Source organism: Somniosus microcephalus, chromosome 30 (genome assembly GCF_052327205.1).
Source record: "Somniosus microcephalus isolate GS21.2 chromosome 30, FLI_Smic_1.0, whole genome shotgun sequence".
Classification (NCBI taxonomy): domain Eukaryota; kingdom Metazoa; phylum Chordata; class Chondrichthyes; order Squaliformes; family Somniosidae; genus Somniosus; species Somniosus microcephalus.
In genome coordinates, this window is record NC_141016.1 from 29,440,157 (window position 1) to 29,459,092 (window position 18,936).

General features: G+C 50.8%; 1 protein-coding gene across 1 annotated transcript in view; it reads right to left on the reverse strand.

The window, feature by feature from the left end:
* LOC147098072 (inhibitor of nuclear factor kappa-B kinase subunit beta-like) overlaps positions 1 to 18,936 on the reverse strand; it is a 66,475-nt gene that overhangs the window by 15,437 nt on the left and 32,102 nt on the right. Inside the window, 3 exon segments of the mRNA XM_085971307.1 lie at positions 2,317 to 2,386; positions 5,358 to 5,475; positions 17,819 to 17,913. Coding sequence (XP_085827433.1) covers positions 2,317 to 2,386; positions 5,358 to 5,475; positions 17,819 to 17,913 — 283 coding nt within the window.

An 18,936-nucleotide genomic window follows, 5' to 3' on the forward strand; every position in this document is an offset into this window, starting at 1 on the left:
GGGTTCACGCTGCGTGTGAGGGGATCGTCGGCAGCACCAGTTTTGTGGGTCAGTCTGTGATTTTTCGGCGTTTGTTACCTGCCACATTTTGGGTTTTTTTTGGGGGGGGGGGGGGGGGAAAAGAGAGGGGGATGGCAGGAATGACTTATGAGGAGAGATTGGGTCGATTGGGCTTGTACTCGCTGGAGTTTAGAAGAATGAGAGGGGATCTCATTGAAACTTATAAAATTCTAACAGGACTGGACAGACTAGATGCAGGAAGGATGTTCCCGATGGTCGGGGAGTCCAGAACCAGGGGTCACAGTCTAAGGATAAGGGGTAAGCCTTTTAGGACAGAAATGAGGAGGAATTTCTTCACCCAGAGAGTGGTGAACCTGTGGAATTCTCTACCACAGAAGGCAGTTGAGGCCAATTCATTAAATATATTCAAGAAGGAGTTGGATATATTTCTTAAGGCTAAAGGGATCAAGGGGTATGGGGAGAAGGCAGGGACAGGGTACTGAACTTGGATGATCAGCCATGATCGCATTGAATGGCGGAGCAGGCTCGAGGGGCCGAATGGCCTACTCCTGCTCCTATCTTCTATGTTTCTATGAGAGGGTCGGTGAGGAACTGGCCGCTAGATCTCAGAGAAGGTTTCTTGCTGCAGTGCGATTGGATGGAATTTATTCCTGGGGGGGGGGGGGGGGGGGGTGTGTGGGGTGGTAGTAACGTGTTTGGGGAGAAGAAAGACATTGGAGAAAAAGAAAAAGTTTTACACACTGTGTTTGGTGAATACTGAAAGTGGAACATAACGAACTGGAGAGCAGATAAAAACAGCGGCTAAAATCCGGGCCGTGAGTTGCAGCAGGTTTAGCCGACAGCACAGCTAGTTGCCTGGTTGGTGATCAATCAGCAAGTACCAGCCCCAGTGAGTAACGGTGAGTGGCAACTTCAGTTCATCAATCTGATGCAGGAAGAAGGAAATGAGACAACAGACACAACCTCCTTCCTCTCATTAATAATCGCCCCCCCCCCCCCGCCTCCTCCCGTCCCCACTCTCCTACAATTAGAGTCAAATTAAAATCTCTGACACATGAACCGGTGCTTGACTGACTGATGGTGACCAAGAGGAAACTGAGTTCTGTATCAGGGAGCGAGCACAGTGCCGATCCATTTAACAAGAGCTGGCACCTGGAGTAAGGACAATGAGGAGTACAGTCACTTCTACAGATTAACACTGGTGACTTTGCAGAAAACTAGAAGGAGGAAGGTCGGACTGTTAGTGTGGGGTGTGATAGTTATGCGTCTGTGCGGGAGCCCGCACTGTGACCGCTGGGCTGGGCTGGCAATATCCAGGAAATGTGTGGTGTACGATTCATTGAAGTGGGTCGTATTTTTAAACTAAGACACGCAGGAGTCTCGCCCCCAGTGAGCGAGGGAGCTGACGACTCCGTGTTGCACTTTCTTCGATCAGGAACTCAGTCAGCCCGACGCCTCCTCGTTCCCATGGCAACCATTAACACAGGGCGAGGCAAAAACGGAACCTTAAGCACAAGCTAGAATCACAGCAATTGCAATAGAGAGAGAGAGAGAGAGAGAGAGAGAGAGAGACCGGCCATTTGGCCCCTGGGGCCTGTCATAGTGCTATCTCTTTAGCTGGCGCTAGCCACTCTAACCCCACTCCTCCTCAGGTGCTCCTACAGTCTCACTACGCTTTCTGTTGCCGAGGAGGTTTTTTCATCAGCTGGCATGGCATAGGAACAGGAGGAGGCCATTCAGCCCCTCGAGCCTGTTCCGCCATACAACGAGATCGTGGATGATCTGTATCTTAACTCCATCTACCCGTCTTGGTTCCCCAACCCTTAATACCTCTGCCTAACAAAAATCTATCAATCTCAGTTTTGAAATTTTCAATTGACCCCCAGTCTCAACGGCTTTTTGGAGGAGAGAGTTGCAGATTTCCACCACCCTTTGTGTGAAGAAGTGCTTCCTGACATCACCCCTGAACGGCCTGGCTCCAATTTTAAGGTTACGCCCCCCCTTGTTCTGGACTCCCCCCACCAGAGGAAATAGTTTCTCTCTGTCTACCCTATCTACTTCTTTAATCATCTTAAACATCTCGATTAGATCACCCCTTAGTCTTCTATACTCGAGGGAACACAAGCCTAGTCTATGTAACCCTTTCAGCCCCGGTACCGAGCTCTATTGGCTGTGCCTTTCTGAGATCAATGACTGGTCGGGATAATGCAGAGCCATTGACGAGCTTCCTATCTCCTTTCTAAGAGTGAGATGATGAAAGGGGAGCGTGTCTCGTGCGACACCTGTTGTACTTACCGATGTCCGTGAGCAGGGTGAGCACTGGACTCTCGCGCATCCCACAACAATTGTCAAATTTATTCAGGAACTAGAACAACAACAGAGGAAACAAAGTCAGAATCGGCACAATGTACAGGGTGATGGGAAGCAAAGCTGGTTCTGAGGGCAGCGAGATGGTTAGCTGGTTGCGGGTCAGCTCAGCCGAGCTGCGATGTGACTTAAGATGGTCGTAAGACTACGAGGTGTTTTGATAGCTGAATGACTTGGCCGAGAGAGTTCACAGAGAAAGTTCCAAATGAAGCAAGAATCAAAATTACACACATCAAAGGCACTGAACAAAACAGTCATATCTGAGGACATGGCTGAACGCACTCAAATCTCCAGCTCACAGACTCAGTGTTATCAGGGAGGGAGCCCACAGACATGAATGATATCACACAACTGGCAATGAAATCGCCGTGCAAACACGCTGTCCAACCTCCGCAGTATCACACGCTCACGTCAGATCGGAAATCCACTCTCCTTTAATCCCCTTCAACGGATCCGAGGACTACACACAATCTGGCTCACTTTCCGCAATGTCCCGTGACCTGCTCCTCACCATGGGGTTTTTTCCACTCTCTCATTCTTCCGCTGCGCTTGTCAAACGAGGAAAATTAGTGCTGGGAAATTCCACTGGCTTCACCGAGCACCGAGACAAAGTAAAGCTTCTTCCCTCTGCCCTGTGCCCTTAGAGGATGGGACCGGGAAACTAGTGGTGGGGAACATGGAGATGGCAAAGACGCGAAACAAATATTTTGTATCAGTCTTTACAGTAGAGGGCACTAAAAATATCCCAACACTGGACAAACAGGGGGCTATGGGGGATAGGAGCTAAACACGATTAAAATCACTAAGGAGATGGTACTCGGTAAAATAATGGGACTTAAGACAAATAAATCCCCTGGACCTGATGGCCTACATCCTAGGGTCTTGAGAGAAGTGGCGGTAGGGATTGTGGATGCATTGGTGATTATTTTTCAAAACTCCCTGGACTCAGGAAAGGTCCCGGCAGATTGGAAAACTGCTAATGTAACACCCTTATTTAAGAAGGGAAGTAGACAAAAAGCCGGAAACTATAGACCAGTTAGCCTAGCATCTGTGGTTGGCAAAATGTTGGAGTCCATTATTAAGGAAACAGTAACAGAGCATTTGGATAAACATAATTTAATAGGACAGAGTCAGCATGGTTTTATGAAGGGGAAGTCATGTTTGACAAATTTGCTTGAATTCTTTGAGGACGTAACATACAGGGTGGATAAAAGGGAACCAGTGGATGTGGTGTATTTGGACTTCCAAAAGGCATTTGACAAGGTTCCACACAAAAGATAACTGCACAAGATAAAAAATCACGGGATTGGGGGTAATATACTGGCATGGGTGGAAGATTGGCTATCTAACAGAAAACAAAGAGTTGGGATAAATGGTTCGTTCTCGGGCTGGCAATCAGTAACCAGTGGTGTTCCGCAGGGGTCAGTGCTGGGACCCCAACTCTTTACAATCTATATTAACGATTTGGAGGAAGGGACCGAGTGCAACATATCCAAGTTTGCCGATGATACAAAGATAGGAGGGAAAGCAGTGAGTGAGGAGGACATAAAAAACCTGCAAAAGGACATAGACAGGCTAAGTGAGTGGGCAGAGATTTGGCAGATGCAATATAATGTTGGAAAGTGTGAGGTTATGCACTTTGGCAGAAAAAATCAAAGAGCAAGTTATTATCTAAATGGAGAGAAACTGCAAAGTGCTACAGTACAAAGGGATCTGGGGGTCCTGGTGCATGAAACACAAAAAGTTAGTATGCAGGTACAGCAGGTGATCAGGAAGGCCAATGGAATCTTGGATTTTATTGCAAGGGGGATAGAGTATAAAAACAGGGAAGTCTTGCTGCAGTTATACAGGGTATTGGTGAGGCCACACCTGGAATACTGCGTGCAGTTTTGGTTTCCATATTTAAGAAAATATATACTTACTCTCGAGGCGGTTCAGAGAAGGTTCACTCGGTTGATTCCGGAGATGAGGGGGTTGACGTATGAGGAAAGGTTGAGTAGGTTGGGACTCTACTCATTGGAGTTCAGAAGAATGAGAGGCGATCTTATCGAAACATATAAGATGGTGAGGGGGCTTGATCGGGTGCATGCGGTGAGGATGTTTCCACTGATGGGTGAGACTAGAACTAGGGGGCATAATCTTAGAATAAGGGGCTGCCCTTTCAAAACTGAGATGAGGAGAAACTTCTTCACTCAGAGGGTAGTAAATCTATGGAATTTGCTACCCCAGAGAGCTGTGGAAGCTGCAACATTAAATAAATTTAAAATGGAGATAGACAGTTTCCTAGCTGATAAGGGAATTAGGGGTTACGGGGAGCGGGCAGGGAAGTGGACGCAAGTCTAGATTCGGATCAGCCATGATCCTATTGAATGGCGGAGCAAGCCCGAGGGGCCGTATGGCCTAGTCCTGCTCCTACTTCTTATGTTCTTATGTCCCATCAGCCCCAACCTCAGAATACTAGAGAAAAGAAAGGGAGCAAGAGGAGGAGGAAAAAGAGAGAGAGCGCGCGAGGGAGAGCGAGAAGATAAGAGATGCTGGGAGAAAGAAAGACGGAGTGGGAGGCAAGGAGAGGAAGGAGAAGGAGGGAAGGAGGGAAGGAGGGAAGGAGGGAAAGAGGGAAAGAGGGAAAGAGGGAAGGAGGGAAAGAGGGAAGGAGGGAAAGAGGGAAGGAGGGAAAGAGGGAAGGAGGGAAAGAGGGAAGGAGGGAAAGAGGGAAAGAGGGAAAGAGAGGGAGGGAAGGAGGGAAAGAGGGAGGGAGGGAGGGAAAGAGAGGGAGGGAGGAAGAGAGTGAAAGACAGAGAAAGAGAGGGGGTGAGGAGAAGAGAAGCATAGTGAGGAGGAATGAAAGGAGGAAAGAACTGATAGAGAGCCACAGATTTGCCAACTCACCATATCTGTCACAATGACACGGCAAGCGTTAGCAGCAGTTGTCAAAGGCAGACCAGCCCCTCCTGGAGCCGAGTACTAACCTTGCGAAGATCTCCTCCTTCACAGTATTCCATTCCCAGCAGGGGCAGGTCATTGAGGGCAAGTTTCTGCATTCCCTCAGGAACATCCCGTGCCGCCACCACATTCACATGGTTCAACCTGCACTCGTGGGAAAAATAAAAATAAATGAACCCAATCTGTGGGGAGATCCATCACTTTATAAATCACAGTTAGGCCCCAGCTGGAGTATTGTGGGCAATTCTGGGCCCCACACTTCAAGAAAGATGTAAAGGCCTTAGAAAGGGGACAGAGGAGGTTTACCAGGATGTTCCCAGGGATGAGGGACTTCAGTTATGAGGAGAGGTTGGAAAAGTTCGGACTGTTCTCCTTGGAACAGAGAAGGTTAAGAGGTGACCTAATCGAGGTTTTCAAGATGATGAGGGGTTTTGATGGAGTAGATCGAGAAAAACTATTCCCTCTGGCGAGTGGGTCAATAACCAGAGGTCAGAGATTCAAAATCATTGGATAAAGATCTCGGGGGGAGATGAGGAGAAATGTTTTCACTCAGAGTTGTGGGGATCGGGAACGCTCGACCTGAAAAGGTGGTGGAAGCTGATTCCATCAATAATTTTAAAAGGGAGTTGGACGGGTTCTTGAGGATGAGGAACTCACAGGGTTACGGACAAAAAGCGGGGGGTGTGGGACTCAGCACGACGGCTCCTTCAAAGAGCCGGCACAGGCCCGATGGGCCGAATGGCCTCCCTCTGTGCTGTAAGTGTCTAGGGCCTAGAAATTGAGTTGGCGCCGCGCCAGGGCTTTAGCGCCGGAAATTTAGCGCCGGCGCTAAGTCCCCCTGCGCGCGCCAAAAATTCAGTAGCGCCGCGCCCAGACGGCTGCCGGCGCTACTGGAGGGTGTCAGCGCCTCGCAATGGGCGCTGACTGCCGCATTGCGGCGCTAATCCGCCGCTGCGGCAGGCTGGGGAAGTGCAGGCCTCCTCCTTCCGTTAAGGAGGAGCTGCCTGCCCCCGACCGCTGGCCGTTGATCTGTGGAGAAAAATGAGCCCGGCACCTCGGAGAAGTGCCGGGCTCGCGGCCCACACGCATCTGTGCCGCGGGGGGGTGTTGGAGGAGTCCGGGGAGGGAGGTGCGGGCAGGCGGCCGCCGGGAAAGCGGCCGGCCGCCGCGCGACCTTAATGCGCCGGCGCTAAGACCCGTAGCGAACTTTTGAAAAATCGTTGGTTGCGGCTGCCACGGGCGAGGCGGCCGCAACTCAATTTCGGCGTTCGGGCGCGTTGCCATGGCAACCGGGACGCTGCGCACACCGATGACGTCATCGGTGCCGGCGCAGCGCAACCGGCTAACGCCGATGGCAGCGCCCAAGTGAAGTTCTCAATCGGCTGTACTTGCGGCGCTAGGCCCTCTAGCGCCTCAAAATGGGCGCTAACCCCACTCAATTTCTAGGCCTAGGAGTCTATGATTAATTGTAATCCTGCACTGGTACTTGTCACCTGTAGAGGGAGCTCTTGAATGGCGGTGTTGTAAGGTGCAAGACCCTAAAATGTGTCATTAAAGAGGGCAACTATATCACTTTCAACACAGGGATAACTAATCCCACATTCCCGCCCTGTTCCCACATCCCTTTCCTATTCTTAAATGTTGACGTGGCCTCTGCTTCAAATGCTAATTAGAATCATAGAAATTTACAGCACGGAAGGAGGCCATTCGGCCCATCGTGTCCGCGCCGGTCGGCAAAGAGCTCTCCAGCCTAATCCCACCTGCCAGCTCTTGGTCTGGAGCCCTGTAGGCCACGGCACCTCAAGTGCACATCCAAGTACTTTTTGAATGTGGCGAGAGTTTCTGCCTCTACCACGCTTTCAGGCAGTGAGTTCCAGACCCCCACCACCCGCTGGGTGAAAAAAATTCCCCTCAAATCCCCTCTAAACCTCCTACCATTTACTTTAAATCTATGCCCCCTGGTTGTTGACCCCTCTGCTAAGGGAAACAGTTCCTTCCTGTCCACTCTATTCATTTTACAGTCTCCCAAGCCTCCGAGTAAAAGAGTTCCCCCTACTCTCTGTCTAAATCTCTTACATTTAATCTTATTGCTGTCTGTTTCTATCCATTCTGCCCCTTCCCTTCATCATTCTAATCACCTCTGTCAAATCACCCCACGATCAATGTTCCTGACAAGCTTCGTCCCCGCACAGGCCGCTCAACCGCGTTATAATGGCAGAAACCGCGCACGCACGGTAATTTGAATGGGCCGCGCACCGAAAAAGAAATTAGCGGGAACACTGCCCACAATCTCCTCTGTTCTAATGAAAGCAGCCCCAATTGTTCAAGTCTTTCTTCATGTTTGTATTTCCTCACACCAACCAGCATCCCAGTGAATCTGAGCTGCATCCTCTCTATTGCCTCAACATCCTTCCCATCGTGTGGAGCCCAGGATTGTGCCAACTGTGGGTCTGAGCGAGGTTTTATAGACATTCACTATTAAATCTTGACTTCTACATCTTATACCACTTGCCGTAAAACCCAGTATTCCGTTAGTTTTTTTTAATAGCCTTCTGCGGAAGGGTTCATGCCTGGGGCACTAGCTGTGAACTTCCAGCGCTCGCTGTTTGCATTTCACACACACACACTTTCTGCTAAACACGAGCATGCCAGTTGCTTTTTTTTTTGGCTGGGCAATGTTACATTCTTATCAAAGATGTGTTATAAATAAAAGTATGGTATTAATAACAGTCTGGTATAAACAGGATGCAGCCCTGAGGTGCTCATTGTTACTATACACGAAAACCGCAGACCAGGGACAATCCAAAAGGTCTCCCCATCTGGGAGTCAGCACACAGTCACTGTCCAGGATCTGGGGCTCAGGATCTGGGGAAGTATTGCCAAACCTCTAGGATTGGCCTGGAGTTTCCAGGAATCGAAGATTAATCTGCAAGTCACCGTTGTGAGCAAAACTCGAGAGAAAAATCTTCAGAGCGTTAAAAAAGGTGTTTTTTTAAATTTTCTTTGAATACTTCTGTTTGTTGGTTATAAAAATAGTGGAGATTTGGAAAACAGTCTGTTTAACCTGACAGTCAAGAATTATCCAATAGGGTAACAAAGAGTCTTTTCACCTTGCCATTGGCTGGCAAGGTGGTGTCCTGTGAGCCGACCAATGGGGAAGCCTGGTTAGAGGCAGGAGATCATCTGAAGATAAGCTCCAAGAATACAATTTAACCAGAGTTGGCTACCGATTCTGGGGCCGGGCACACATTGATTACCAGGCCTTTCTGGGCCTGGGATCCAGAATTCTGTCAGAACCGGAGTTGCCGTTCTACCAGCCCGAAGCCGGCAGCGGGAGAGACCCGAACCATTCCCCGGGGTACGGTGCCTCGTGGAAATGCCAGCAGCGGGTTGCGGGCGGTCAGCGGGCACTCACTGCCGCTCGACTGATGTGGAAAGGCACAGAACAACACATCCTCCCCAACGCCCTTTAACTTCGGTCTTGGATGGTTATCCGTGAAGGTTGAACGTATGAGTTTCTCTGCCACAAAGGACTGGGCTGAGACGTGCAAACTCACCTCCTGTCGGTCACCCAGACACTGTCAGCCCATTGGTCTAGACTGTATTTGAACCCTAACCCTGGGGTGAAAGGTCAAGGCCACCTTGAGCAGGCAGCACCGTAACTCAGTAAAGATCCAGTGCGCTCTGCAATGATTGGAAAACAGCAATGGTTTTTCAGAGAAAGCGTAAAGGCGATGATCTGAGTGCACGCGATTCAGCAGATCCCTGGCTTCAATATTAGAGCTTGTTTTGTGAGCTGCTTTCTATCGGAGTCACACAGAACCTCGCCAATGTTCCCCCTAAATTTTTTGTTTTTGGGTGCGCGGTCCCTTTAACGTGTACGATAGCAAAATACTGCAGATGCTGGAAATCCGAAACAACAACAGAAAATGCTGGAAAAACTCAGCAGGCCAGGCAACATCCGTGGAGAGAAAACAGAGTCAACGTTTCCGGTCAAAACCCTTTGTCAAGACTGGAAAGGCACAGGAAATGAAATAGATTGAAAGGCCGGGCTGGGAGAGAACAAAAGAGAAGTGAAGAGACATTAAGAGGTATTCAAAACGAGACAAGGTGGTGATAGGACTAGTGGAGACAAAAGACAGCTGTAGATTAGGTGTGAAATGCACTGGCAGAATGGGAGACAGCTGCCATGTGGGAGAGAGAAAAAGGGGGGGGGGGCCAAAACAAAGGTGTGGATAAAAAATAAGTAAAAATGTAATAGGGGCCGAGGTTATGATCTGAAATTGTTGAACTCGATATCGAGTCCGGAAGGCTGTAAAGTGCCTAATCGGAAGATGAGGTGCTGTTCCTTTAACGTGTGCCCAGCCCCAGAATCGGTGGCCAACTCTGGTTGAATTGTATTCTTGGAGCTTATGATCTTCTGCCTCTAACCAGGCTTCCCCATTGGTCGGCTCACAGGACACCACCTTGCCAGCCAATGGCAAAGCGAAAAGACTCTCTGTTACCCTATTGGATAATTCAAAATCTCCCGCTCGGATGCCGGTAACTGGCCCACGCGCATCGAGGGTAACGGCGTCAGCACAGCTCGAGAGAGAGAGAGTCCCCGCGCCACCCAGCTTCAGCGAGTGCACTGACCCTCACAGACATGAGCGGCCGCAATGAGAAAGCGAGCCAGTAGCACAATACTGCGGGTGCTGGAAATCTGAAACAACATGCTGGAAACGGTCGGGCAGCGTCCCTTTGGAGAGAGAGAGAAACAAGAGCCAACACGTTTTCAGGTCGATGACCCCCTTCATCCGAAAGTGCGTCAGGTTCAGCGAGCTCAAAGCCGAGAGCCCGCCGGCCGGCCGCAACTCGCTGCTGGCGTTTCCACGAGGCACCGAACCCCCAGGGAATGGTTCGGGTCTCCCCCCCCCCCGACTTCGGGCAGGTGGAACAGCAACTCCGCCAACTTCACACCCGGTTCTGACCGACTTCTGGATCCCCAGAACCCCGGGCCCACTCTGGTTGTCTTGGAGCTGTCTTCACATGACCTCTGGCCTCTAACCGCCCTGCTCCCCCATTGGTCTGCTCACAGGACGCCACCTTGCCAGCCAATGGCAAAGCAAAAAGACTCTTTGTTACCCGTTTGGGTGATTCTTGACAGCCAGGTCAAACAGACTGCTTTCCAAATCTCCACTATTTTTTTTATAAGCAACAAAAAGAAGTGTTCAAAGAATTTTTTTAAAAACGCACACTTTTTAACACTCCCGATGATTTTCTCTCCTGGGTTTTCGGTGTCCGAGAGATTAATCTTCGATTCCTGGAAATTCCAGGCCAATCGCAGAGGGCTGGCAACACTTGCCCAGATTCAGAGCCGAAGCGCACTCGCACAGCGGCCTGCTTATCCTCCGCACGCACACTGCGGGACCGAGCGGACACTCGGCCTCCCGTAGCGCTCCTCTGTCGAGAGCGCACGAGCCAGGTTTCCTGCACGTGTCAAAAGATCCAAACTCCACCGAATTATTTGTGCTGAGTCCAGCCCGATTGCAGCCACGGCATTTCCAAGATTCCCCCTCGGCACGAGGAGAACGGAGAGCGCGTTCTGGGGGAATTCCAGCAGTGGCCCTTCCAGTTACAAACACTGATTTCAGGGCTAACAGACTCACGGCCACCCCCATACAGCGTGAGGCAGGGCAGCCAACTCATCCGATCAAACTCAGACTTTCCCCCAAGATTAACAGAAAACCCCGCACATGCTAGAAATCCGAAATGGACAGACAATGCTGCAAATATTCAGCAGATCAGCGTCTACTGGTTGAGAATCAGCTGGTGAAAGGTAGGTCGGTCCGTTCCCTTTCAGATGCTGACCGATCTGCTGTTTATTTCCAATATTTCCTATTTTACTTCTCAGAGTTAATTGAGCAGGACCGCTCCCCCGACAGAGTCGCACATTCCTGCAGCCAGGTTATAGACAGAACTTAACATTCAAGGCCAACTCTACAACCCATGCTTCCATCCCCTGTAACACTCACACTGACCCCGAGCATTCTGTCCCCTTTAACACAATGACACCTAGTGTTCTGTCCCCTTTAACACACTGACCCCTAGCGTTCTGTCCCCTAGCATTCTGTCCCCTTTAACACTCACACTGACCCCTAGCGTTCTGTTCCTTTTAACACTCACACTGACCCCTAGCGTTCTGTCCCTTTAACACACTGACCCCTAGCGTTCTGTCCCCATTAACACACTGACCCCCTAGCGTTCTGTCCCCTTTACACACTCACTGACCTCTAGCGTTGTCCCCTTTAACACGCTGACCCTAGCGTTCTGTCCCCTTTAACACACTAACTGACCCCTAGCGTTCTGTCCCTTTAACACGCTGACCCTAGCGTTCTGTCCCCTTTATCACACACACTGACCCCTAGTGTTTGGATACATTGGATACGAGTGCCTCGACGGCACTGACCAATCGGAAGGGCAGGTGGCTCACTGGGGGAGAGCCGTGTTGTGGTTTGGATCCATGATCCTTCTTGTTGTCACATTTTGCCTGCAGTCAGCGCTATTGGATGGCAGGAAACAGGAAGATGGGAGGTCAGAGGGACTGCCCGTCTCACAGGCCCCTGTTTCACTGAGGTTGCGGAAATGAATGAAAATGGAAAGGATGACAGGACTTCGTCACCAGATTTCCTAACTTCAGAACTTTTACAAACTCTACATTTAGGTCCAAACAGCACTCTGGTTAAAATATTGTTAGAAGCTTCGCCAAACGGTGACATACTATTTGTGACTCAACAGATGGAGAGTTTGAAGCAGAGATAAGATAGCGAGACAGGAAGGCCAGAGGTCCAGTCACTCACCCCCTGCACACCAGGGCTGTACCTGTCACCAACAGTACATCGTCCTGCCCAAGAGTGACGGAATGGTTTTTAAACAAAGTAAGTCCTTACACGCAGAGCGAGCCCACTCATTCTCCCTTAGGAGTTGTTTTTCCAGGGAAATTTGGTGGAAAGTTGTTGAGGATTTTTCCAAGCTGGCATTTATGGGAGGGCGAGTTTGAGCCGGTGAGGTCATTCACTGATAGAAATATTGAGCAGCCAGTCTCCTGCCCTTCAGACTATTAATCTCCATCCGGAACTATTCCGTGGAGTTCTCGGCTGACGCTCTTTGACTTCCTATGAGTAGCACCTTCTATTTGTGTTAAATTTCATTGGCCAGTGTTAAGAACATAAGAAATAGGAGCGGGACTAGGCCATTTGGCCCTTCGAGCCTGCTCCGCCATTCAGTGAGATCATTTTTAAAAATTCATTGATGGGATGTGGGCGTCGCTGGCTGGCTAGGCCTGCATTTAGTGCCCATCCCTAATTGCCCTTGAGAAGATGGTGGTGAGCCGCCTTCTTGAACCGCTGCAGTCCATATGGTGTAGGTACACCCACAATGCTGTTAGGAAGGGAGTTCCAGGATTTTGGCCCAGCGACAGTGAAGGAACGGCGATACAGGTCCAAGTCAGGATGGTGTGTGGCTTGGAGGGGAACTTGTAGGTGGTGATGTTCCCATGCGTCTGCTGCCCTTGTCCTTCTAAGTGGTAGAGGTCGCCGGTTTGGAAGGTGCTGTTGAAGGAGCTTTGGCGAGCTGCTGCAGTGCATCTTGTAGATGGTACACACTGCAGCCACAGTGCGCTGGTGGTGGAGGGAGTGAATGTTGAAGGTGGTGGATGGAGTGCCAATCAAGCGGGCTGCTTTATCCTGAATGGTGTCGAGCTTCTTGAGTGTTGTTGGAGCTGCACTCATCCAGGCAAGTGGAGAGTATTCCATCACACTCCTGACTTGTGCCTTGTAGAATGTGGAAAGGCTTTGAGGAGTCAGGAGGTGAGACACTCGCCGCAGAATTCCCAGCCTCTGGCCTGCTCTTGTAGCCACAGTATTTATATGGCTGGTCCAGTTCAGTTTCTGATCAATGGTAACCCCCAGGATGTTGATAGTGGGGGATTCAGCGATGGTAATGCTATTGAATGTCAAGGGGAGATGGTTAGGGTCTCGCTTGTTGGAGATGGTCATTGCCTGGCACTTGTGTGGTGCGAATGTTACTTGCCACTCGTCAGCCCAAGTCTAAATGTTGTCCAGATCTTGCTGTATATGGACACGGACTGCGTCAGTATCTGACGAGTCTCGAATGGTGCTGAACAGTGTGCAATCATCAGCGAACATCCCCACTTCTGACCTTATGATGGAGGGAAGGTCATTGATGAAACAGCTGAAGATGGTTGGGCCTAGGACACTGCCCTGAGGAACTCCTGCAGTGATGTCATGTGATTGAGATGAATGACCTCCAACAACCACAGCCAACTTCCTTTGTGCTAGGTATGATTCCAACCAATGGAGAGTTTTCCCCTTGATTCCCATTGACTTCAGTTTTGCTAGGGCTCCTTGATGCCACACTCGATCAAATGTTGCCTTGATGTCTCACCTCACCTCTTGAGTTCAACTCTTTGTCCTCACGGCTGGTCTTCTGCCTGAACTCCATTCACCGGCCCTATCGCCATATCCCTTGATGCCCTTACTAGTCAGAAATCTGTCGACTTCTGTTTTGAATACACCCAATGACTGAGCCTCCACAGCCCTCTGGGGTAGAGAATTCCAAAGATTCCAAAGTGTGAAGAAATTTCTGCTCATCTCAGTCCTGAATGGCCTACCCTTTATCCTGAGGCTGTGGCCCCTGGTTCTAGACTCCCCAGCCAAGGGAAACATTCTCCCAGTATCCACCCTATCAAGCCCTGTAATAATTTTGAGTGCTTCAATGAGATCCCCTCTCATTCTTCTGAATTCAAGAGAATACAGGCCTAGTTTACTCAATCTCTTCTCATACGACAGTCCCGCCATCCCAGGAATCAGTCTCGTGAACCTTTGTTGCACTCCCTCTATGGCAAGTATATCCTTCCTTAGGTAAGGAGACCAAAGCTGTACACGGTACTGCTCTCTCGCATGTTTTGCCCAACTCAGTTTGAAATTTCTGACCTGCCTGATGCACCTCCTAAATTGGCCCCACCTTCAAATTCTGATTTCCCACCCAACTGGACAATGCCGCCCTCATTGTGCAGCTCACTGGCCTCGGTGTGAAGCAGTTTGTGTTAAAGGACGGGCCACAGTAACCACTCCCCCTGGGCCATCTATCCTCTTATTCCTCTCCACACACTGTCCAACATTGCTCTATAACCCCTGTGCTGGAGCACGGTGAGCAGTTCTGGACACCACACCTTAGGAAGGATAGATTGGCCTTGGAGGGAGTGCAGCGTAGGTTTACCAGAATGATACCCGGACTCCAGCGGTTAAATTACGAGGAGAGATTAAGGGGTGATTGTATTGAAGTTTTCAAGATATTAAGGGGAACAGATAGTGTAGATAGAGAGAAACTATTTCCGCTGGTTGGGGAGTCTAGGACTAGGGGGCATAGCCTAAAAATTAGAGCCAGACCTTTCAGGAGTGAAATTGGGAAACACTTCTACACACAAAGGGTGGTAGAAGTTTGGAACTCTCTTCCGTAAACGACAATTGATGCTAGATCAATTGTTAATTTTAAATCGGAGATTGATAGATTTTTGTAACCAAAGGTATTAAATCGATATGGAGTTAGGTCGCGGATCAGCCATGATCTCATTGAATGGCGGAACAGGCTCGAGGGGCTGAACGGCCGCCTCCTGTTCCTGTGTTCTCCACTCGGAGTCCAACACTGCTCTAGAACCCCAGTGGGGGAATGACCCGTGCCTGGTAGAATGGATTGGCTCAATCCGCACATCACTGCATTGATGAGATTGTGATCGCTATCTACACTTCATGAAGTGACAGCTGCAGGTTATTTTCCCCTCCTCCACATCGCTCCTCCCCAGGATCCAGGGACAGATGATCTGCTCCCAAGGCTTTTCTGAAGCTGCACTGAAATCAGGACCCATCGCACCATTTCCGACTCAAACTCCCACCCTTCAGAGCTGTGGAACATCTCACCTCCCTGCTCCTACAATATCTTGAAGCAAAGCATCCCTGCACCACTGCCAATTTATTTAATCTGCTCACTTGCTCTTTCCAACCATTGCTGGTGACCCTTCACCTGTTTGTGGGGGCGGGGTGTTCTCCGTAGAAGGATGAGCTACGAGCTGACCAGGGCTGTCTGGGTACGTATTATGGGGTGACCATACTCTGGAATTTATGGTAAACATTCCTCATTGTCCCCGTTAAGACCAGATCTTGGCGACCACAATGTTGGTGTTGAGGTTCTGGTCTGGAATTCAGTCCCAGGACCATTTATCTGACTAATGCTGTTTCTGTGCCAGGTCCCGATCGAGGTTCTTTTTCCATGCCAAATCCCCCCCAAAAGTGCAGAATCCTTGGGGAAGGACGGTCCCATATTTCCCCAGGTGACATCCGTCATGTGCGAGTGTCAGCAAGCTCTTTGATGGAGGGGTCCAGGGGGGGTTCAGGAATGTGGGGGGTCAGGGGGTGCAGCCGGGGGGGGGGGGGGGGGGGGTCAGGGGTGCCGGGGGGGTCAGGGGTGCCGGGGGTGCGGTGATTACTCTGCCCTCTCTGACTCTGGCACTGGGACCCGCTGCAGTCCGCCAGTTGCTGCTGCCCTGGCTGCGATGCCTAACCCAGTGATGGCACCGGCCCCTCCTGCTCCACACGGGTTAGCCGCTCACTGCGGAATCCAGCAGGATTGCAAAGGAAAAGAAAAAGACAACTGTGGGTCTGTGAGTAAACTTGGCATAGGCAGACTCCGAAAAACAGGAGAAAATATCCAAACAAGCTGTGCTAGTTTACAGCCAATGTGGTCTGGACATGGCGCCACATCGAGAATTCATTTCCGTCTTCGTGTATATCCTTATAGGAAACAGCCGTGTTTAGATTCTATCGCACTGTGGTAAACACTCAAACTTCAAATGCAATTCCGGGTAGGAGTCGTGCAGATGGGACAGTCCCAGCTCTCCCCAGTGAGGCCAGGGACTTCTTACCCACCCCCCACCCCCGTTCCTCACTCCCTGCCCCTCGCTCCCCCCCACACCCCCACCCCCGCCCCTCACTCCCTGCCCCTCGCTCCCACCACCCCGCCACCCGCACTCCCCCCTCTCCCTCGCAGCCCCCTCACGCTCCCCCCCACACCCCCACCCCCGCCCCTCGCTCCCACCACCCCGCCATCCGCACTCCCCCCTCTCCCTCCCCTCGCTCCCCCGCCCCCCTCACTCCCCGCCCCTCGCTCCCCCGCCCCCCCCCTCACTCCCCCGCCCCTCGCTCCCCCTCCCCTACCACCCCGCCACCCGCACTCCCCCCTCTCCCTCCCCTCGCTCCCCCGCCCCCCCCCCCACTCCCCCCTCTCGCTCCCCCCCACACCCCCACCCCCGCCCCTCACTCCCCCGGCCCAGCCGCCCCTTACGTGCAACATTCCACCAACAAGTGCCAGAAATTGACCGTTAACATCAAGAACCTCAGCCTCTTCCAGCTGCCAATTATGATTTAAGGAATATCATAAAAGTGGTGTTTTTGTGTCCCCGGTAATTTAACGCTGGTGTTTATCAAGTGCAGGTCACACAGCAGCTGGTGGGCAATGCGAGGAGCAGCAGCACTGATGTGGTGAGATTGATTGTCTCCGAGAGTTACTCTGGCATTCTGCCCCTAACAGAACCTTACTCTCACCCCTGGAAAATCAACACAGAAATACACCCTCCTCCTCAACCATGCCGCCACATCCGAACCCTGCATCTTCACAGCTGTGTTAATGTTTGCGGAAAGGCGTCACTTAAATTTTCCTTTATCACTCACCATTTTATCTCTTCCAACATCCGATCCAGTTCTTCCGGAGTCATTCTCCCCACCCTGTCTGTTCAGGCAGTGTGCCTCATGCCCGAGCTCAGATTTCACACTATCTCCATCTCTCTGGCCACCTCCTGGCTCTAACCCCACACTCGGGTCCTGCTCACTCCCTCTCACACATTCCAGTGCGTGTCTTTTTGGTACAGCCTGTCTTTTATTCTCTCTCCGATTATGGCCCCCTTTCTCTCTCCCCCACTCCGTCCTCTGTCCCTCCCCCTAGGAAACACAGCAAGTGGTCAGCACTGGGCAGCGGACATCAAGCTATCCCTGGTACTGTTTACAGTGGGTGTACCGCACCGACGGTCAGGCCCCTCACTCTGGCCGCACCGAGGGCCAGGCCCCTCACTCTGGCCGCACCGACGGTCAGGCCCCTCACTCTGGCCGCACCGAGGGCCAGGCCCCTCACTCTGGCCGCACCGAGGGTCAGGCCCCTCACTCTGGCCGCACCGAGGGCCAGGCCCCTCACTCTGGCCGCACCGAGGGCCAGGCCCCTCACTCTGGCCGCACCGAGGGTCAGGCCCCTCACTCTGGCCGCACCGAGGGTCAGGCCCCTCACTCTGGCCGCACCGAGGGTCAGGCCCCTCACTCTGGCCGCACCGAGGGTCAGGCCCCTCACTCTGGCCGCACCGAGGGTCAGATCCCAGGGACCTCACCTTTTCATGATCTGAATCTCCAGACACCAGCGCTCGCGGTTCCTGGGGCTCAGCTCCTGACGACATTGCTTGATGGCGATCTGCTCCCCGGTGTCCTGAAAAGAAAATATCAATAAATATCCACATAATGAACTTGGTAGCAAAATTAAAGCCCATTGGATTAAAGGGACAGCGGCAGCAAGGATACAAAATTGGCTAAGGCACAGAAAGCAGTGAGTAGTGGTGAACGGTTGTTTTTCAGACTGGAGGGAAGTATACAGTGGTGTTTCAGGGGTCGGTGTTGGGACCACTGCTCTTTTTGATATAAATTAATGACCTGGACTTGCGTATAAATGGCATCATTTCCGAGGGCTCGGAGGGAGTGACGTGCGACTCTCCCAGCAAGCTGTGCCATCACGTCCGTCCGCAGTCTCCCGATGGGCAAGTTCCTGTTTCGAGGCACGCCCGTGTCAGGTGCCCACCGCCAAAAAAAATATATTCCACTGAGAAGAAAAGGGTGTAAAAGAAAAGACAGCCATCCGTGGCTAGGTAAAGAAATTAAGGATAGTATTCGACTAAAAACAAGGGCATATAAGGTAGCCAAATCTAGTGGGAGGATAGAGGATTGGGAAAACTTTAAAAGACAGCAAAAAATAACAAAAAGATTGATTAAGAAAGGGAAGATAGATTATGAAAGTAAATTAGCAAAAAATATAAAAACAGATAGTAAGAGTTTTTATAGTTATATAAAAAGAAAAAGGGTGGCTAAAGTAAATGTTGGTCCCTTAGAGGATGAGACCGGGAAATTAATGGTGGGAAATATGGAGATGGCAAAAACATTGAATATTTTGTATCAGTCTTTACAGTAGAGGACACTAAGAATATCCCAACACTGGACAAACAGGGGGCTATAGGGGGGGAGGAGCTAAACACGATCAAAATCACTAAGGAAGTGGTACTCGGTAAAATAATGGGACTCAAGGCGGATAAATCACCTGGACCTGATGGCTTACATCCTAGGGTCTTGAGGGAAGTGGCGGTAGGGATTGTGGATGCATTGGTAATAATTTTCCAAAACTCCCTGGACTCGGCAATGGTCCCGGCAGACTGGAAAACTGCTAATGTAACACCCTTATTTA